The sequence below is a fragment of the Otolemur garnettii genome, unplaced genomic scaffold (genome assembly GCF_000181295.1).
Source record: "Otolemur garnettii isolate 467f Iridium unplaced genomic scaffold, OtoGar3 scaffold00020, whole genome shotgun sequence".
NCBI classification, from domain to species: Eukaryota; Metazoa; Chordata; class Mammalia; order Primates; family Galagidae; genus Otolemur; species Otolemur garnettii.
The window spans coordinates 16,617,150-16,639,706 of NW_003852415.1; the positions used below are offsets into that span (position 1 = coordinate 16,617,150).

At 42.9% G+C, this 22,557-nt stretch overlaps 1 protein-coding gene and 1 non-coding gene across 3 annotated transcripts in view; one reads left to right on the top strand and one right to left on the bottom strand.

Annotated features, from left to right (window-relative positions):
- Positions 1 to 22,557, bottom strand: part of TTC7B (tetratricopeptide repeat domain 7B) — a 256,341-nt gene that overhangs the window by 99,369 nt on the left and 134,415 nt on the right. For both annotated transcript variants that reach the window (XM_003786986.3, XM_023511573.1), the window contains 4 exons: positions 12,074 to 12,157; positions 11,002 to 11,106; positions 9,183 to 9,300; positions 6,270 to 6,327 (listed from right to left, as the gene is read on the bottom strand). In XM_003786986.3, coding sequence (XP_003787034.3) covers positions 6,270 to 6,327; positions 9,183 to 9,300; positions 11,002 to 11,106; positions 12,074 to 12,157 — 365 coding nt within the window. The remainder of the gene's footprint in view (positions 1 to 6,269; positions 6,328 to 9,182; positions 9,301 to 11,001; positions 11,107 to 12,073; positions 12,158 to 22,557) is intronic.
- On the top strand, positions 17,705 to 17,766 carry LOC111724269. Its single transcript, XR_002772593.1, has one exon. It is a non-coding gene; the product is annotated as a U7 small nuclear RNA (small nuclear RNA).

Here is a 22,557-nt window from a genome sequence, read left to right on the forward strand (position 1 = left end):
TTTTATTTCTTTTCTTTTGAGACAGAGCCTCACTCAGTAGCCCTGGGGTTGAGTGCTATGCCATGACATCACAGCTCATGGCAACCCCAAACTCTTGGGCTCAAGCAATTCTCTTGCCTCAGCCTTCCAAGTAGCTGGGACTACAGGCACCCGTCACAATGCCTGGCTTTTTTGGGTAGAGGCAGGGTCTCACTCTGGCTCACTCCGGCTCAGGCTGGTCTCAAACGTCTGAGCTCAGGCAATCCACCGGCCTCAGCCTCCCAGAGTGCTAGGAATACAGGTGTGAGCCACCACACCCAGCCCTAATGTTTTATTTAAACTCTTCTCCTTTGTCCACTAACAAATGTAAAGTATTTTTCTTCTGTGTAATATGGGATAACACAGGAACATGTTTCTGTGTTTATCTAGTGACAATTGTCTAGAGTCAATGCTCAAAGGCTTTGAGGACGGACCCAGAGGTAGAGAATCCATCTGCCTCTTGGTGGATGCTTCCTTTGGGCAGAGCTAGAGCAGCCTCTGTGTCATGCTGGGACACGGAGGCCATGTGTATTCTTGGCGAGGTGACGGCTGCTTGGTTAAGTTTGGCTTGGCCTTAACGCTACCTCATCCAAACTTCTAGTTTTCAGAGAAACCATATGAAAATCAAAGACCCAGCTTTGCTCATCAAACAAAGTTTTGGTTTTTGATGAATGAGGGAAAAAGAAAGACACTATTTAATCCTTGGAAGCTTCTATTAAATTCCATGCAGTTTACTGACTTAGTTCATATAACTGTGACGTGTAAGACTCAATGGTAAGACACTAGGCTCCATTTCATTAACTGGCCTTGGATAGTAGGTGGGAAGAGGCTATCCTGGTCTCCTGATTGCAGACATGGTCTTTTTTTTTTTTTTTTTTTTTGCTTTTATGTGGAAATCATTTGTATTTAGGCAAAAGCAACTTAAAATGTGATTATTAAGATACAATTCTATGTGTAACAGTCTGGAAGGAAGAGAAAAACAAACTTTTACTTTCTTTAAAAGGCACCATTGGAGCAGACTAATTAGGTGGGACCCAGATAGTAAGTCAACCTTCATGATGTTGTGTCAACATTCTGGGATTAAAGGAGAATCTTTCACTAGCACAAAATAATTTCAAGATAAAAAAGAAAACTGAATCATTATAGATTCAACTGTGGCAGACACACCAAAGAGGGCTTTCTGTAGTAATAAGGTCTTTTAATTGAATTGTCTGCCTGCTACTAGAAGGAGAGTTCAAAGTCTCCGAGGGTTTGCCACCCAGACAATATGCTAGTGATTTAGGGCATTGTTTGGGTCAATGTAGTAGCTCACAGGCAGGACTAGCATGTCCTTATATGAATCTAAAACCAAAGCACCCAAACCTCCATTCCTGGAGAATCTCCACTAGGCCTCAAGACAGAGTCCTAGAGGTCAGTGCCTGTGGCTCAAGGAGTAGGGCGTGGGTCCCAAGGGTGGTGGGTTCAAACCTGGCCCAGCCGGAATTGCAACAACAACAACAACAACAACAAAAGATATAGCCCTAGGACTTTTCTCACCCTAGTTTAATAGGCTGAGGCTGAGAATTGCCTGTATTATATCCTTTAAAATGTCTTATTTCTGCCAGAAGCATACTCAGTAGCTCCAGCTTTTATAATTCTACAAGTATTGGTTTTTCATGAGTTAGTACATCAAAGAATTTTTTCTTTGGTGTTCATAAAAAGTGAGATTGGAATGTCACGGTTTCTGTAGCTCACAATTGTTCAGGGAATAGGAATACAAAATTAACCATGAAGAGACTGAATTATTCACAATTATTTATCTCATTTTCTTTCATAAATAGTAAAGCCAGGTTTCCATAACCCTCAAAAAAGAATTTCTTAGAGCTATAATTTTTTCAGCCCAATTCCTATTTTTCACAAATGAAGTTAAACCCAATCATGGTTGCCTCTACACAACCCTGATCAAGTGAAAAGCTGGCAACAGTCTGGTGAACTGAGTAGGGTGTGGATAAAGATAGTTCTGGCCAAAGGCCCCTCTCTCGCCTCACCAAATGATTTTTAACTGTTGACCGCAGCTCTGTGGGAGAAACAAACCGGAAGTGCTAGAGATCTTGCTATTTCTGGGGGGTGCTAGGCTAACAGCTGAAGAACTCAGAACATCCAACCACCACATTTCTCATGTGGCACAACTTAAACATACATATTTAAAAAAACCTTATCTCAACAATTTTGATAATGAATTAAACTGACCACTTCAGCCTGTGAAATAAAAAAGGAAGACTGCCAAACAAAACAAGAAAAAGTAGGCACAGTTGATCTCAGGCAGATGCCAGAAAACTTGCTTTTGTGTTGCAGGAAACTTCAGTGCCCCGGGCTTCCTGTGAGAACGCCCCTGTGGTGTGCCCACAGGCAACCTGCCTCTAGAAATCAGCCAGCCATGCAGGTGAGGAAGAGGATGAGGACCTGAAAGGATGTTAGCGTTCTTTGACTACGGTAAGCCTTCTCAATTCTGCATAGGAACCTAAAGCAGCCTCATAAACCGCATTCCCAAGCGGTGAGCACCTGCCCAGACTGGTAAGAGAAACCCAGAGACCTAAAAACATCACCGTAGGAACACTCTAAATCTTCCCTTGTCAAGGCATCTCTGTGTTCATTAATTCAATTTCTCTCTCCTGAGGAAGAGGCTGCCCATCCATCTACCCACGCACCCACCTATCCAGCCATACTATGCAGTACCTATAATGTGACACCAGGCCGCATGCCACTTTCTGGGAGGCTGGAGATGAATCATACCAGTGTCTTTCCTCAAGGAGCTCTCTCTGCCCCACAGAGATCATCACAGTGCAGTGGGAGCAAGGCCCAGAGATAGGCAACTGCGCTGCTACTGGAAAGCACCTCCGGACCTCCCAGACACCTGGCTAACACCTAAGGTGCCATGAGCTCCACCCCAGTGCTCTCTTAAGACTCTGCTCCCAACATCCTCTAGAGCTGAACCAAGAACATAGAGAAGGTGGTCAATTTTGACCCTAGTCCACAGGGCAACAATAATACGAAAATAACTGTACTTGATGAATTACCTACTATTAAGCATCTTGTCTCAGAACACCTAGCAAAAGAGAGAGAGCCGGAAGTGGAATGCAGGACATGTGATTCCAAGGCTTGGTCTTTGTATAATATAATGCCATCCTGCTGCCTTGTTTAGCCAAACCTCTTTGCAGTCCCTTCCAGACCAGAGGACATGGGTGTATTAAGTTAAGAAATCTGTAAACTTGGCTAACTCTATTACTCAGAAACGACTCATTAGTTACACATATGGGATAACCACCTTGTCTTGGTTGCCTAAGACTTTTCTGGTTTTAGCACTGAAAAGTCCCATGCTCTGGGAAACCACTCAGTCCCCAACAAAGTGGTATGGTTGGTCACCCTATACACACAACTCCTGCTAGGAGGGAGAGGGGAAAAGAAAGTGAGATCATGCACCCTCTGTTCACACTGAGTGACAGCATGCCACCTATTCCTCCTGGGTACTGGGCATCAATGTGCTATGTAAAATATGCTCGCAACTCTTCTCAGGCTCCTTTTCTCAGGATGTGAGAGCCCACAGAAGAAGCAACTCAGGTCAATTCATCGTTATTTATTTATTTATTTTTGAGACAGAGCCTCAAGCTATCCCCCTTAGGGTAAAGTGCTGTGGTATCACAGCTCACAGCAACCTCAAACTCTTGGGCGTACGTGATTCTCTTGCCTCCCAAGTAGCTGGAACTACAGGCACCTGCCACAATGCCTGGCTATTTTTTTGTTGTAGTTGTCAATGTTGTTTAGCTGGCCTGGGCAGGGGTTCAAACCTGCTAGCCTGGTGTATGTGGCCGGCGCCCTAACCACTGAGCTATGGGCACCGAGCCAATTCAGCATCTTTAAACAGCTTTGCAAACAATATTATGTTTTTCTTCACTATATTTTTATATAGGGCAAATGAATTGACTCAGGTGCTTGGGGTGAACTTATGAATGTAAGAACAGCTGACAGTCTGACATTAAGATGTAGCCACTCAACTAAGATATCTTTAAAAATCACATCTGTGGGCAGCACCTGTGGCTCAGTGGGTAGGGTGCTGGCCCCATATACCGAGAGTAGTGGGTTCAAGCCTGGCCCCGGCCAAACTGCAACAAAAAAATAGCCAGGCATTGTGGCGGGTGCCTGTAGTCCCAGCTATTGGAAGGCTGAGGCAAGAGAATTGCCTGAGCCCAGGAGTTGGAGATTGCTGTGAGCTGTGTGATGCCACGGCACTCTACCGAGGGCAATAAAGTGAGACTCTGTCTCTGCAAAAAAAAAAAAAAGAAGAAGAAGATAAAAATCACATCTGTGAATACACTAAAGAGCAATCTTTCTGGGTTCTGTCTCCAATCACAAGAGTTAATTTTCATGTGCCTATATCCACAACCTTATCCCCTTTTGAATTACATTATTTTCTTTTTAAACAAAAATGCAAAATAAAATAGCATAAACAGAATTGTGGGGAGAATATTTAATACACAGAAAAAGTAATTTCTAATCCAAGTAGTTTTAAATTATTCATTTATATTTAAGAAATAATACAAATCATGCTTATTTACTCCAAACCTTTCCTTTAAAGATTTTTGTTAGGATTATACTATAGTAATTCCAGTTATTGTGTACTTGAAAGAAAATAATTTTACTCCTCTAGAAAATATTCTATATGTCACACAAATACTAATTTAGGTTAGCCTTCCATAATATAATCAGTTAGGTTAGTGGGGTTTTTATTACTCTTTATTCCCATATGAACTAATATTTAAAAAATCTCTTTGAATTAAAACCTAAGCAAAAAAGGAACAAAAAGAATTCAGGCCAATGGAACAGCTGTTACATAACATGAAGTTATACTGGCAGCTCAAGGCAGACCACCACTGTGGCTGTTTTTAGAGAGCCAGTAAAATGTGCTGATTTAAGAAAAGTGAAACAGATGTAATGACCACTTTCTTGAGTGTCCATGTGTGGGTTTTACAAACTAGGACTGCAGGATTTAAAACTTCAGATCATTTGAAATGGAAATGCTCTGCACACTCCATGCTAAAGAACATCAACAAAAGCTTAGCACAGAGATAGGAGATCTGTTTGCAGATGTTGATTGGAACTTTCGTCATTAACAAGACTGAGGTGGGCAAAGTTAAGAACCTATGGGCAAGCCCGCTAGGAAACACAGAAATGAGACAGAAACCAAGGGATAATGATGCCATGAGAAAGGCACATGGACACCGCAACAGATTCGTAGGCAGCCCCAGTCCTGAGAAAAGAGTGTAATAAGAGTTACCAGGTTATTAGGACGTCCTTGTGCAATTTTCATGTAAGTAACTAAGTTTCTAATACAATTTCAAGAAATCAATGTAACTCAGATATTTTAAGATGATAAGATCAATACCAGTTCTATATTTCATATCATGGGGCTATACTTCGGGCAACAATTTCATTTGAGTGATTTATTATACCTGCAATAAGAGTAAAATTGGGGCAGTTTAGTAGAGTAGGTACAAGAAGAACTGGGTTAGAGTCAAGAGACCTTGATTCCTTAACTAACTTCAGCAATTCCTGTAACTCCTATATCCTGGTCCCTGACCTAAAACAGACAAACTGCTTATCCGTCCACCTTACTGGTGTGCACTGAGGAGCAATTCGAATAAGGGATGTGAGAGAGCCCTGTGATGTTCAAGCGCTTTATAATTATAAGACATTATCTTAATTTCATGAGCAGCACCATGACACAGGCAGGTACAAGGTGTTATGAAACAAAGTGGGGGCAGGGATGTAGGGCTTGTTGGGCTGACTGTCTTCATATAGTATATATTTCAGAGACTTCATAAAAGCTGGCCTTTTCATTTCTTAATATAAAAACCTGCAGCTTGCCATATTTTAAAAAAGCTAGAAAAGAATAATCTCTTTTTTAGATGATGACAAATGTTTTTAATAAAGGAATCGTCTCCCTAGACATACAAAGTCTATCTTTCTGGAGCTGAAATCACTTTATTAGGAATGAATAAAATGTGCCGAAATGGATAAACACATTAAGAATGCAGATTTACATGGCAACAAGTGATGCAGCAAATTTTTTGATACTGTATGTTCGGTGCTCAAAATGAAAGATTCCCAGGGGTAAAACACTGTTTACATAATCTTTATAAATATCTCTTCCTTTTATACTTATCATACTTTGTGTCATTATGTACAGCCGAGTGAAAAGATGAACTCCCACTCACCTCTGAAATGCAAGAAGCGCCTTTCTCTGTAGGACCTCCTGCATCCCTCGCAAAGAAGCTAAGAAAAGGGTTCAATTAGTCAGTGGCATGGGAGATCAGGGCGTTTTTGACAAATACAAAACCCGTCATAAAAACTATACGTTCAGGCTCGGCGCCTATAGCTCACCGGGCTAAGGCGCCAGCCACGTACACCTAAGGTGGTGGGTTCGAATCCCCAGCCCGGACCCGCCAAACAACAATGACGGCTGCAACCAAAAAATGGCCGGGCGTTGTGGCGGGCGCCTGTGGTCCCAGCTACTTGGGAGGCGGAGGCAAGAGACTCGCTTGAGCCCAGGAGTTGGAGGTTGCTGTGAGCTGTAATGCCACGGCACTCTACCCAGGGGGACAGCTTGAGGCTCTGTCTCAAAAAAAAAAAAAAAAACTATACGTTCAACTGGATTGAAAGCAATCATTTCTGAATGCCTGCCTGCCCAGCCCTGCACTAGGCACTGCAGAAGACAGGAAATGAAGCCCAGTCCTACCCCCAAGGCATTTGCATTCACTGGACATAACTATGGAACAATGCCAAGGGGAAAGTGTGAGTTGGATGGTTTGCTACCCCCAGGCATACGGGGGCTGTTGGGAAGTCCACAAGGAACACGTCTGTCCTCCCACATGCAGGCATATAATTCATGGGTAAAGACTAGGTCTCCTAGGCTGGTCAGGGGAATGCAAGCGTCAATAGTGTTAGATTAGATGGTCTGCGAAGTTCCTTCTGGTGCTGAGAAGACACAATCCTGGGCCAAGGACACTAGCTTGATGCCATGAAAGGCCAGTTTAATTCCTACTGGGCAACGCCCAGGACCTTTAACACCTTGATGCGAACACAAGGGAGGCATCAAGCCAACCCAACATGGCTACTGGAAAATCAGCTTAAAAAGTGTGAGGCCACCTGGCTGTGAACCAACACTTCCCCTGGACTCCTTAAACCTGTCTACGAAGGAAAGAGGGACTTTTTATTGGGGCAAGAAAAAAAAGTCCTAAAGGAACTTGTTTATGATTGGAACTGTAGGAGGCCCTTATTTATCAACTCCAGTGGGGCAGCTCCCGGCCTGGCATCAGACCCCAAGCAGTGGAAGTCTGCCCAGAGGGCCAGATGTGGCCAGAGTCCATGGCTGACTTAGAATAGCAATGAGCTAGAGAGAACCTTGGAGGGGACCTGACTGAATCAAAAAGGCAAGATGATGTCCAACAGGGTCAAGTTACAGTGCTACCTAGGGGTACAGTCTGAACTAAGAATTTACATGAATAACTCTGTAGCATTAAACTTACTCTTCACTGGCCATGTGATGCTGCGGCTCACACCTGTAATCCTGGTCAAGGTGAGAGGATCTCTTGAGCTCAGGAGTTTGAGACCAGCCTGAGCAAAAGCGAGACCACCACCCCCCCCCCCGACTAAAAACAGAAAAATTAGCCAGGTATTGCAGTCCTAGCCGCTCAGGAGGCTGAGAAAGGAGGATAGCTTGAATCCAGGAGTGTGAGGTTGCTATGTACTAGGCTGACACTGGGACATTCTAGCCTGGGCAACAGGGTGAGACTCTTGTCTCAAAAAAAATTTTTTTTGTTTTACTTTTCACTGAAAGTATTTAAAACAGTATGCTGGGCCGTGCCAACACACACAGGTCATTAAAAAAGCTTTGAGATACACAAGAATCAAGAAATGTAAAATCACATGGATGAAAACAAATGAAGCCCTTCCAGCAACACCAATAAGCCGAGCAAGTTGAAACTTGCATGGGTGAATCAGAAAAGATGCAGCCAACTGTGTTTCTTAGAAGGGAAATAATGGACCATAACACAGACGTGTTTGAAAACTTTCATAGTGACCTATATATCGTGTATATATAAAGTAGCAAAAACTCTAAATTACAAAGCAATTGATCTGTAAAACTTCCCCAGGGTCTTTGATATTTTAGGGCAGAGCAAGGGAGGAGTTGAGGTAATTTGTAAAATAAACTCTAACAAAACTATAAAGAAAAAAGAAGTACTATAAAAGTCAGGATAGTATTTTGTCTTAAGAAGAAGAGGGAGGGGAATGTGGAGGGATCCCAAGTGGCTAGCAGGGTTCTGTCTCCTGAGCAGAGTGGTGGTTATGAGGGTATTTTGCCTTATATTAATTTACTAAGTTATATATTAGTTTTTCAGATTTTTTTTTTTTGGGGGTATTTGTGTGATATTTAACAACAAACTGTTAAAAAAAAAGAGCGGCAAGAGTTCATAAAAACAATTTATAAATTTGTACTTTTAGCAAATATATCATTGAAAACTTTATTAAGTATACAAAACGTAACTAATAACTTCTTTTAGCCAGAAGTCCATCCATCAGAGTTCCAAGCACATCCAAAATGTATTAAATCCCTGCCCCTGGGAGCCTGGGATATTTGGTGGGCTGTTGAGCTACATGTATACCTAGCTGTGGATTAAAATGTTCAATTGGCGAATGGGGCAGTTCCTGACCAGTTAAGGGAAGCTTCCCGGAAGGGCTGGCATTGACTCTTCTACATTTATACCCCTAAGATCCCACATCTCTTCTCATGGAGACAGCCCAGGCCAAGTGGAAGAGTGGAGCAGGCACAAGGGGTGGGTGGGTGAATCATCTTGCACCTGCTGGGAGGTGCCCATGGACTGATGGCACAGTGTGCCTGGGACAGAGCCTGAGGGCGCTAGCACAGGGCCTCCCTTCTGATCTCTCATTCTCCTTACCAGTCCAAGCAAAAAGGACACAGCAGCACCCAGGGTCCCACAGGACGGCGCACAAAGACCCAACTTCTGCACCGTCCTGACAGAAGGAGACCCTGGGAATCCTGCAGGGCAGCCTCAGGCAACCTGGCCCTGTGGCCCAACAGCTCCCATAGGGTAGGGGACTTCTCTCACCGTCGGTGGCCTGCAGACTGTATGTGAGCCCCAGCGCTAAGTAGCCTTTGGCCTTGAACTCTGATGTTTTCTCTCCCACATCAACGACAGTTTTGGCAAACTTTTCAGCCTCTTCCAACTGAAAAATGAGACAAGTTAAAAACAACAACAACCTGCAGAATTTCTAACATGAGTTCCCATAATCATCTGCTGCCAAAAATGGATTTCTGATGAGTCACTTGGAAAATAACTCCCAAACCTTCGGATCTCACATCTTTTTCACGTTTATTATTTACTGATTGGTTCTGTAGGTAGAGTGCACTAAGAATTCAGAAGCTGATCTAAATATTTTTGTGAAGAATAAGGTTCTTAGAAGGTTTTATGCTTGCGCCTTTCCTTTCTTTCTTTCTTTCTTTCTTTTTTTTTTAAGACATAAAGAACTCCATTTAGGCTTGGATTCTCTTTGCCACAAGCTGTTAAAAATTTTAAAACTCCACCTATTTCTTTTACAATGTGCAACATATGGACCTCACATAGCAGATTCCAATGAGAAAATGTGCACCTGTAAACTACACCCACAGTAAGACCTCTTGCACGATTCATTAGAGGCAAAAATAATAAGATTGATTCCTTCAAAGAATGGCAAAATTGACATTATTGAAGCCAGGTGATAGTACATGGGCGTTAAATATACTCCTGGCTTTTGTGATGTTTGGAAATGTTAGGAATAAAAATGCAAGAAAAAATATACAGAAAAGTTCTTAAGAAAAGAGGTTTATTTTAGGCATTTAGAGATATATATGTTACAGTAACACATAAGGCCATGCCTGGGAGGAGGGCAGCAATCACTGGTGGAGACTGAGGTGTTCCAGACTCAAAGGTTTGGTCCACCCCTCCACCCTCTCCTGGAGCTGCCGGCTCTGCCCCCTGCCTGCTTGCAGCCCCAAATTGTTGAAACCTACACAGCCACATTACGCCTTCACAGCTGTGGGTTTCAGGTGAAAGCCTGCTCTTTCGGAATGTCTTTTTTCTTCTACATTTTCCCAAGCAAAAACTGAACAAAAGTGGAATGCTATCTTCACAAGGCTGACTTTCTCCTGCTGGGCAAGAAGACATGGAAAAAACCAAGCAGCAAGGCCATAATGGTGAAAAACCTGAGTTAGCAAGATGCCTCAGTCTTTTGAGCAGATTCTTCTTATTGCTAATCTTGATATGAAGTGAAAGAAATTAAAACTCCATTGTATGTGCAATTATCTATACCATCATCTTGGCAATTAGTTTGAGTTTTCTATTTTCTACTCAAATTATGTATTTTTTAAGGTACCAGAACTGTTATAAATCGGGCTACTGCCAAATTCAAATTTGAACAAGAATATTTGAAGGAGAAAGTGTATGTGAGGGAAGAAAAATGAGAAGAGTTGTATTTACGCCACCTAAGGCAGAGAGTGACTCTGCTCTATGGAACACTCCCCCCACCCAGCCAAGGGAAGGTAACTCAGCAACACATCCCCTCTCTGTTCTAAATTACTTACATAAAGCAAGATGCATCTGAGTATGAATTCCACTTCTATCTCATCACTGCTACTCTTACAGCACATTTTCATGACAAAGAAACACCTGGAAGGTCCCAGGCACATGTTGGTTCTCCTCCTTCCTTGGGGTGGGCAGGTGAGGCCTGGGCAGGCCAGGGACCCAAGCCTGGGGTCTGGGGCTCTAAACAGCCTTGCCTTTGTGTAGCTGATGGATTATTATCATCTTTTCTCTGTGCCTCTACCTAAAAAAGGTGCACAGCTGTGCCCTGGAGCCCCAGCCAGGGACAGAGGACAGCACCCCTACTCACCCAGTGAAGGGAGCCCATGCACAGCTTGGCAGCAAGAAGAGGGATGGTGGCATCATCGGGCTTCAGACGGATACACTCTTTCAGCACCTTCACGGCACGAGCAGACTTGGCAAGAGGAGATTATTTCTGTGAAACTCAATTTTTTTGACAAAACCAAATAATAAAGCTTTCCCACAGGGGCTTTTAGTCAAGATGTCCTCTCAGTGAGGTTTTCCAACTTTGAGCCCAACCAGGCTGGGGTCTAGGGCCGGTGACAACTAGCGCTTGGGGCTTCTGAGTGACAGGGGAATAAACTTGAGGTTAAAAACAAGCAGAAATGCTTCCCTGGCATTACCTCAATTTTGTGCCCTATTTCTGTAGCTATTGGAAAAATAAGAAAAAAAAAAGATGGTGGAAATTTATGTTATTACAGGAAATAAAATATGCAACTGAGAGCATATCTTACTAAATTTCTGAACTTACTTAAGCCAAGTAATCTCATATCTCAGACTTCATTCCTAAATGGCCCAAATTAAGAAGAAAAACATTAGCTACTACCTTTACTGAGCATGTACACAGTGAGGGATGCTATTCTAAACACCTTAGGTGTTATCTCATTTACCCGATAACAATTCTATGAAGTGGGTACCATTACTGCTCCATTTCACCGAAGAGGAAACTGAGATACTAAGTGACTTGACCTGCAGCACTCAGCTGTGAGGGAGCACCAACCTTCAGTCACCAACCCACACTTTCAAAAGCTAACCAAAAGATTGCCTCTTCCGGGAATAGGCTTACACCTTCAAATGAGTGAAAGGGTCAATGTGAAGAACTAGCTCTACTATAAGCCATGTCCTTTTTATGTGATGAAGTCACAAGCACTAAGAAAAGGCAAATGTTTCAGACTTTTTCTTCTTGGTGATAGTCCTATCTTGGCTCCCAAATAATTAAATTTGATCATTTGTTAAGAAGGACAACAGGACAATTTCTAATAGTGGCTTGAGAGACTTCCACAAGGTATTGTATCATTCCATGAAATTTGACGACATTAACTATCAACATAAACAGTTGCACATCACAAAGAGTGACTCACTTTTCCAGCCGCCATCAGTGACAGAGCAAACTGGTACCAAAGGTGGAACTCCTCAAAGGCAAACTTCATGGCTCTTTCTAAGCACTGGTTTGGAAAAAAAAACCAACACAGACATCTGAAAATTGCAGGTGTCACAACTGGACAAGTGCGAGTTTGTATCTATGTACACTAAGAACAGTTCTACAAAACCGCTTCCTTCTTGAAAGAGAATCCTCCACCAAACATCCCCTAAAGGAGTCCCCACATAGCACCATGCCAGTGGCCACGATGATCCACTGTTGACTAAAACCTGATCCCTGATCTCAAGTAGCTTTGTATCTAGCACAGGGTAGGAGGCAATTCCACAAACAACACAAATACTAGGCCAAAGCAGACTAGTGTCCCCAGGGCAGGAAACAGAAAGTACTGGGGAAGTGATCGCAGGAATCAGGAATGGCATCATCCAGGAGGAAAGGTCACTAAGCTGGGCCTTCCCCAGCCCAGCTGCACTACATGAGAGAAACTCCCAAAGGAAGAAATCATGACTTGACTCCCCAGTGCTGGCACAGTGCCTGTCCGTGGTGAGTGATCTACAAAAAGACTCCCTTCTGTCAACAAGGACCCCTGCACAGAGAGTGGCATGATCACGTGTGAGCTGCAGGAAGATCACAGGGCCCGCAGACCACAGTGGAGGCAGGCCAGGAACCACGACAGAATGGTGCAAAGGCCTTGGAACCCAGAAGAGTCTCTGAGTTAGAATTAGCCAGGATGCACAGGATTGAAGGAGTCCCCAAAGTCTCCAGCTTGGATACCCAGGAGCAGACCAATGCCACAGAAGGCGTGTGCATGTGTGTGTTTAATAAGAGATAGAAGAAGAGAGAGAATTTTTTAGAATAAAGTGTGAAGGGGAAGAAAGTGGTTATTTATGAGTTTAGTATGTAAGATAGTGTGCTTGAGGGTATCATGATGACTTTGCTGGAAACAATTAGAGATGATCTCAAACCGCAAGAAAAACATCACCTCTTTTCTCCAATGTACGTTTTTTGTGAAATGTTATTGGAAGAGATCAGATTGCCCCCGAAGAGTATTCCAAGAGAAGGCAGCAGGGCAAGGGAAGAGGGGAGAAAAAGGGCCCAGAAAGGAAAGTAAAAGGGGGAATCTCAGGTGGGAGAGGCTGCAGCAGTGTCAAGACACAGAGGGTGACCAAGCCCAGTGGGTGTGGTTTTGGGGTGTACTGATGGGGGCATAATGAGCAAAGAAAAGAGGGAGATGAGCTATAAAGGAAGGGCCTGGGTCAAAGGATGGCTGCGTATCTATGCACTGATATTTTCATAGGGCAACCTGAGCCTTCTCTAACATGAGAGTAAGAGGCAGAGTGAGGAAACCTGGGAGATAAATGAGCTCCCAGAAGACCAGAGAGAGACAGGGCCTTGGAACGGGACCTGCCTGGAGGCCTGCTCCCTGCCTGGAGGCCTGTTCCCCTGCCTGGAGGCCTGCTCCCTGCCTGGAGGCCTGTTCCCCTGCCTGGAGGCCTGCTCCCTGCTGAAGGCCCATTCCCCTGCCTGAAGGCCCGCTCTCTCGGCTCTAGCAGAGGCAGGTTTCTTCTGATCCAGGACACCCCAGGGACTGTCCTGCTCAGCGGTCCCTCTGGTTGCTGGAAGGAAAATAAAACAATGGTGGGGAGGTTGGGAGGAGGAGAAAAAGGAATAGTACAAAGAGTTAAAAACAAAAAACAGAGAAGGTTTAAATAACAACAAAAACCTCACCCTGAGGCGGACAGTGGCCAGGACTTGCCAGACATGTTTTGCCGTTTCCCCTTGTGCTGCTTCAGTGGCCAGCCCAGGAGCAGAGGAGAAAGGTGATGGAACTCTCGGGGTTAATGGACAGCGAAGGAGGGGCAGGGCACTGGGGACTGACAGACAAGGAGCACAGTGCAGGTGACAAACTGGAGGTCACAATAAAGGCAAAGCGAGGCAGTGGGAAAAGGAGAGAAAAGAATTCCCAAATTTTAAATAATATTTACAGAAAAGGTCACAGCAGATATTATGCTAATTGGTTTGCTGTGAAAACCTACCCTAACAAAAATATATCAAAAAGTAAAGCAGTAAGCATCTATTACACACTGGTGATGGTACAGGACGGGAATTCCAAGTGAAGGGACACTGGCAACGTTCTCAGCTAAAAGCACACGTGGACATGTGACTCATTCTGGGCAGTGAGATGTCGCAGAGGGGCTGGGTGAGGTCTCCACCAAGAAGAGGGCATCTCCTGTAGCACACACGCTGCCCACAGCCCTGCCCCTTCACAGCTGGAGGAGACATGGTGAGGACACAGCCACCCACTAGAATGACTGAGCAGAAAGAGAAAGTGGCTGCCCTGATGTCAGGAGGCAGCAGCTGCTGCGTGGCCTGAGGCTGTAGCCCCTCACCAGACCTCCTGGGTGGGGGGGGGAGAAGATAAATTCCTATTTGGTTAAGCCACCCACTGTATCTCAGTTTTGTTAATTACATCTGGACACACCCCTCACTGGTACAGACACTACATGTCAGAGCTGGGATCTGAACCTGACCCCAGAGCCCTCTGAAGTGCACTGCTGCACAGAGAAGCAACAGGAAGCTATGGGGGGAAAATGGGCAGCGGGGAGGCCTGACCCAGGTGTGGGAGAGGCATGGGCTGGGAACAGGTCAGGGGACAGGCGTGATGTGGAGGATGGCAAGCAGTGAAAAACCAACTGCTCAGAAACCAACTTTGAGGAAGGGGTGAGAGATGATGGAGGAGGAGGAAACGACTCCCATAATCACAGTGGCTGAAATTAGGCAAAGGAGCCACTACATGGAGAGAAGAGGGTAGATGTGGTTCAGAGATGAGGTTTGTTCTAACAACCCTACTCAACTAATTCATTGCAATAGCACCGCACCAGTAAGTACTTAACTATACACACAGAAACATTTAAATGTTTAAATGCTTTTTTGTCCTTCTTTTGCTAAGAGGGATGATAAACATCAACTGTTTTCCTGATCAACAAAAGGAGTTCAATAGCTGAAACAGTCTGTTCTGAATCAAAAAGCTAGATGCTATAAATAAGTGTGCATCTTTATTTTCTTTTGTGCCAAAGGCTAACATACTGATTATATTCTGTGAAAAACATTTGCTGGAAGCCTAATTGGCGTAGAGCTCCAGTCCAGGTGGTACAGCAAGAGACAGCAGCCCTAGCCCGCATGAGGAGTTGAATCACAGAATCCTGAGGCTAAGAGGGTGAAGCTCCTAGAGGCAAGGACACTTGCCATTTTGGTTGCTTATTACTTCAAAACTCTTTCTTATTTCTTCAGGGGAGAGTGGGCAACCCCAAGAAGGGAAGCGTAGGAGCGTGTCACATGACATAGGCATGGGGGTCACATGCTCCCAACAGGGCTTTCAATCCACAGGCAGTGAGGCAGAGGGAGGGGTTGCTGGACTTGTCCCCAGTAGCAATTGATTCAGTGGAGGCCTCCGAGGCAACTGTGGCCTCCCAAACTGGGGCAGGTGCCTTGCCTTCCTGATTCTGCACAGTCTCCTACGTGGCCTCCTGCAGATCCTGGGGCTAAGCAAGTACAGATGGATAAACTCCTTTGCTGCTTCATTTAACAAGTCAGGTTCTGTCACCTACAACCAAGGCCCTGAAGGTACACTAATCAAACATGTCAGGCCCTTCTGTGACAACCCCTACCTTCCAGTCCCTACCGAGCGCTGTATAGCTTTTGCCTGAGAGTCCCTTAGAATAGAGTTCAAAGAATCTAGGTGTCAGCACAGATTAGGTGTGTGAATCTGGATACGCCAATTCATTGCTCTAAATCTAGTCTCCACACCATGTAATGTGAAATATGATAGTAATTAATGTAAAGTGTAATCAGGGAGATTAAATTTGTTAATATATATATAGCAACAAGAAACAGTACCTTAGATACAGGCTAGTAAGTGCTATATAATGGTTAACCATATTTCTTCTAAAAATTTTAATATTCTCATGTTAATAAAGAAAACACAACAAATAATATAATACCTATCATCTTACCAAATTCAACAGATGCACATTCAAATTTATCATGCACTATGTCAGAAATGAATATCTACTTTGCAAAATGTTTTCTTCATTTAAAAAAAAAGGACTCACTCTGAGGCCCTTGAAAATAGGTCACAACTTTATGGAAATGGAGTAGAATGTATGTTTATTACTCATTTCTTGAACAATTTTTTGGCAACACATACGATATAGTGAGGTACCACTTTAACTGCTTTATAAGTATTGCCTCATATGGTCAACCTAACAACCTTACAAAGGACAAGGCAGGTACTATTATTGTCATTCATTTGCAGGCAAGGAAACTAAAGCACGAAGGTGTTCACTGGCGACACGGGGTCTCAGTTGGTGAATTGAGCAGTCTGATTCCAGAGTCTGAGCTCTTAACCACAACACTGCCTCTGAGACTGAATTATAGATATGCCACTCACACAGCTGACCAGGCCCACTTATGCCAAATAAAGCAAAGTATAGCTAAATAAAAGGCCCTTCAAAAGGCCACATGTTCCCTGTATTATTTACTGCTATTGGGTCACCCTGCTCCTGAGGCCTTCCTGAGATCTCTGAGGCTCCTAAGGACTGAGATGTTTTCAGCTTGCAGTATTGACAGGAAACTTTACTGATCCTATGATATCTACCAGCACCACGGCAGCCGTGATGTCATGTCTCCAGCCCATCCCAAAGGTCTCACTCTGACAAAGATCTCCTGGGTAACACATTTCCTCTACGTGGGACAGTTTTCATAGTCTCCTCATATGGACTTCCTTCTCATAATGATAACAACCCATCTCCCACAAGAAGCTATAGGAGTGTCTTATACAAAGTGAATTAGAAAATCCAGGTCAACAATTACAAATTAGCCCTTTATCCCAATTCAGAGATGTGTGAGCTCTGATGTCACAGCCCGTGGCTCTGCCTTCCTGCCAGCTCTTGGCATCTTATGATACACAGCGACGGTGTAACCGCTCTAAAAAAGTGCCCAGACAGCTTCAGATGCTCCTGAAATCTTGATGCCAAGCATATTGCCTGGATATATAACATGTCCTACCTTATGTTTCTGTAAACACAAAGATTATATAAACCCCTGAGCAGCTTAGGTCAACCATACTTCAATCACAAAAGGAGATTCTCTCCCAAAGAATCCACCTATGATAAACAGGAACTTGGTTTGTTACTGCGGGCATTTGCTACCCACTACATTTGCCCCTGAGAAGAGGAATTTGGTTCCCCCAAATCTTTTTGCCTATTCCTTTAAGGACCCCTCTCGATCAGGTATGTGTATAGTAGAGTAAAAATATCCAGTTGTAATGCTGTGGGCAGGTTGGGAACAGAATATATGTTCCTAAAATAAAATAAAAGCATTCACATTTTAATAATAGTTCCAGTGAAAAAGCAATACTGAGGAAAACGGACTTTTCAAAAGATGGCAGGTGTTTTATACAATGGGGGGGACATATAAATCACCCAGGTGGAGTGTGAGGATGAAGACAGTAGTCACGTGGTGAAGGAACCGGCCCTGGGGCCAGAATGCCCAGGCTTAATCTAAGCTCCTTACCTACCAGCCACTGGTTGTAATGGGGGTTAAATGAAGAAGTAACTGTTACAGCTCATTCAGAATTTGTCTAGAAGGTTTTCCAGTTTCTACCAAAAGACTCCCATGGGAAAAAAAAAATGAAGAAATACATGTAAAATGCTCACAAGAGTGTCTAGACCAGCACGAATGCCACAGATGTGCTGGCTATTGATGTTGCTTTTCTGAAACAGAGTGGCAGCAGACCTCCCAGAGTTCTGAGGGGGGCTGAGGGAGAGAAGGAGAACTCGTGGGAATGGGGGTAGGTGTGCCATTGGACAGCAAAGGAAGAGTGAATGGGAGCCTTTGAGTGGAAAGAGCTAGATTCTGGCCCTTTTTCACTTGTGGTATCCAGTGGAGAGATGGCAGCATGGGCCCAGGAGGAGGGGCTGTGGAAGCCAATACAGAGCCACAGATCCCTGAGTCACTCGCACATAACAGCAGGTGACATCTCCAAATCACCTCCCTCACAAGAAAAGAAGATGCATTTGGCAGCAGTATTATTTCTACCAAAAGATAGGTCCACTTGCTGTAACCACATGACTGGCACCTCTCTAAATCCCAGATAACATTCATTTAATACCAGGAATATTTGGTGGAACAACAATTAGACTCTAAATGGCATCCTAATCATTTGAGTGGCAGTCAAAATGTCAGTTGCAAAAATGTTTCCTTTTGGTAGCAAAAGCTTATGCCTTCCAAGTCTCTTACTTCAGCTTTTCCTATCTCAGCCATTTTTTGAGGGGGCTCTAGGAATTAGAAGTTCTTTTGGGATAAGAAACGGATTTAGCAATCACCCTCTTAGGTTGCAAAGCCCAATTACACAAACTGGGTGTGTGGCAGTGACAGCTGTACAATACCACAAGCAAGGAGAAGCCAAAGTCTATTTTTGGAATTCAAGAGTGAGATTTGGCATCTAAAACCACGGGGGAGGGGGCAGAAATAAAATAATCATGTACCTCTCACATTTAGCCTGAAGGCTAAATTCATCACTATTCAAAAAGAACAAATAACATAATTAACTGTGTCTTAATTATTCACCTCTGTGGACAGATAGGTTGGCAATATCCTAAAAGTTCTCATAACATAGATCTTTCAATTAGTTAGGAAGATTTTCTTTTCTCTATCATAATATACTAATTAAGCTGGTTAACAACATAATTCTTTACAGTTTTGTAATGGTGGTTTTCAAAAAAAATCTTAACATGGTATATGAATATTATTTTATTTCCTTAACTTTTAGCAATGAAAAACTAAGCTATTCATACATTTTAAACCATTAGTTAAGAAACACAGAATGATAACAATCACAGAGCTGGTTGAGGCCTTTGAGAATTATATGGCCCCATACTTACTTGTGGAAACTAAGACCACAGGGTAGGTCCACATACAGGTGCAGAACCAGAATTAGAACCCAGGTCTCATGATGCTCAGTTCAGAGCTCTTATTTCTAAATTAACTAAAAATAGAAGTACAAATTAAAACAGAATTTGAGAGATCTACTCTACAGGAACCTGGGTCCAGGAAAAGCTTCCAAACAGCAGACCTATGGGGCTCACAGCTACAAAGAAAGGACTCCCTTCCCTCTTCCCCCACTCTACCCTGAGTTGTGATAAAACATAGACATCAAAGCTTGCTCAAGTTTCCTCTCCTTATATTGGAAATAAAACAGAGCAAATTGCATCCATACCCTACTCCTTCCCAGTTCTCATTTGCTTTGAAACAGCAACACTGCTCTAAGCAGAGGATTCTCAGACTTTCATTGCTTTTGCAAATGCTTAAATTAAAGGATATTATTGCCTCCGGTCACTGTGGGAGGAGGAGAGAGTGGGTTGTTTTCCAAAGGTCACAGACTTTATTACAGAATCTGAACACTGGATGCTATTCTCTGGCATGCCATTCTCTCAAATATATGAGGCAACTAGACCAAGCTCACACAGTGAGGGTCTAGTAAGGGGTCTCCAGGGTCCTACTCAAAGATTACTCCATCTGCTCTTGGCTGATGTAGCTGTTCTTTGTTATCCTTTTGAAATGTATTAAATTCAAGAAATGGGAATTCTATTCCTCTACCTCAATTGCCACTCTCCTTTTGGTCTTTGTTTCCAGTGTCTCCCCCTGGCTACAGCACCAGGTTTTTAACCCTTAAACCGCTGCGGCTATGGCTTCACCCTGCAAGGACTATGGGAAGAAGTAACAAGGAAGGCGAGGTGACAGCTCACAGGCACATGCCCCAGATAAGTGCACAACAAATGTTCAAATGAAAGATAAAGTGTTAGATCCACTTTTCAGGATATCCTTTAAGGGATAAGAAAGGCCACGAACAATGAAGCACCATGAAGAGTGCAGGGAATTGTGAAGACTCTGGAGGTGGTGGCAATCAGGAAAGCCTGAAGCAGGGATTGCTAAACTATGACCCAAGGATCCAGGCTGACCTGTGGCCTGTTTTCATAGAGCCCCCAAACTAAAAATCATTTTTATAGCTGAACATTTGGTGCTAAGAAATACCAACTTTGAACATAAATTAAGTAAAATGGAGCTGGGTGGGGTGGCTCATGCCTGTAATCCTAGCATTCTGGGAGGCAGAGAAGAGTGGAGCACCTGAGCTAACAAGTTCCAAACTAGCCTGAGCCAGAGAGAGATCCCATCTCTAAAAAGTAGCCCAGAGTTGTAGGTGCCAGTAGTCCCAACTATTCAGGATCCTAATGAGGATCACTTAAGTCTAAGAGTTTGAGGTTGCTGTGAGCTGTGATGTCACAGCATTCTACCCAGGGTGACAAAGTGAGACTCTGTCTCAAAAATAAAGCAAAATGTTATCCCCTTCCCTCTGTAAACAATTCTATTCTTTTCATTAATGGATCTATGTTATAAAAAGTTGTGGAAGGCTTTTTTTGGTTACAACTACACAACATCCTTCATTTTGCCTCTGGGGCTTTGAAGCCTAAAATTCTTAGCATCTGGTCCTTTATAGAAACAGTTTGCAAACTCCTAAAGGAATTGGGGGCACTTTATACTGGAAAAAAGAAGCTAGCATGACAACTGTGCTCAAAAATTTGATGGGTTGTCATTGAGGTAAGACTGGAACTTGCCCTATTGCTCCAAAGGATCGAATAATATAAATTCTTTCTAATAACCAAAGAGGAATGGGATGGTAAATATTATATACCAAGACCTATCCTGACTACTTTTTAATCTATGGTCTTGCTGAGCTTCATAACAATCTCTGAAGTAGAAGCCCAGGGTGGCTAAGTATCTTTCCTTAAGTCTCATAGCTAAAAAGGGTAGAAACAGGATTTTGACCCAGATCTGCCTAACTTCAAGGCTGAAGTTTTTTTCACTATATAGTGGATACTTCCCTATATAACGATCAAGGATCATCTGCCGGAGTTATTACAGGAGGTGACCGCTACATTAGAAAGCAGATTACTAATATCATCAATAATAACATGCACTTTGCATACTTAATCTACCTATAGAGAATGGTCTCACTATGTTGTGCAGGCTAGTCTTGAACTCCTGGGTTCAAACAATCCTCCCACCTCAACCCCCAAGTAAGTTGGTATTATGGGTACACAGCCCATACCCAGGTAAACTATCTCTTTAATCCTCATAGTAACCCTACTAATACCTGTGTTTTCTGTATGTGGGGACAAATTTAGAGAGGTAAAGGAATCCACTCAAGTTCATACTCAGCATGTAAAGTAGCAGATCTGAGGTTCAAATGCACACTGGATGTTAAAACACAAGGCATTATTGAGATGGTGGTATTATCCAAGGCAATCTACAAACTGAACATAATCCCCATCAAAATCCCAACAATCTTTCCCCTCCAGACATGGAAAAGCCTATCCTTAAATTAAATTCATATGGAACTACAGGGGATCCTGAATAGCCAAAATAATCTTTAAAAAGAACAAAGTTTATACTTCCTAATTTCACAGCTTAACACTAAGCCACAGAAATCAAAACAGTATGGTATTGCTTAGGACAAATACATAGACAAATGAAACAGAATTAAGATCCTGGGAAAAATTCCACACACCTCTGACCAATTGATTTTTTGACAAGGGTGCCACATCTACTCAGTAGGAGAAAGAATAATCTCTTTAATAAACAGTGCTGGGACAAATGGATTTTCATATGCAAAAAAATGAAATTGGATCCCTACCTCACACCATATACAAAAATTAATTAAAAAAGAGTTAACAACCTAAATATAAGAGCAAAAACTGAGGAACTCTTGACTTAGAGGAAAACAGAAATGTTAATCTTTATGACCTTGGATTTGGAGATGGATTCTTAGAAATGACACCAAGAACATGAGCAACAAAAGGAAAAATAGATACATTGAACTTAAAACTAAAAATTTATGCACATTAAAGAACATTATTGAGTAGATAGATGACCTAAGAATGAGAGAAATATTTGCAAATCTTATTTCCGACCAGAGTTTATCATATTTACAATAAAGGACAACTGTAACCCAATAACAAAAAGACAATTTTTTTTTTTGTAATGAGCAAAGGACTTGAATAGTCATTTCATCAAAAATATACAAATGCATAATAAGCACATGAAAAGATGCTTAACATCATCATTAGTGAAGGGAAAATCAATCCCACAATGAGAAAGTATTTCATACCTACCAAAATCCGAAAAACAAAAATAACAAGTGTTGGTGAGGAAGTGGAGAAGTTGAAACCTTTTGTATTGCTATTAGGAATGAAAACCAGTTCAGCCACTGGGTAAAATAGACTGGCAGTCCTTCCTCAAAATGCTAAACATGGAATTACTGTACAACCTAGCAAAATTCACTACTAGGTATACACTTAAAAGAACTCAAAAGAGGGGCAGCACCTGTGGCTCAAAGGAGTAGGGCGC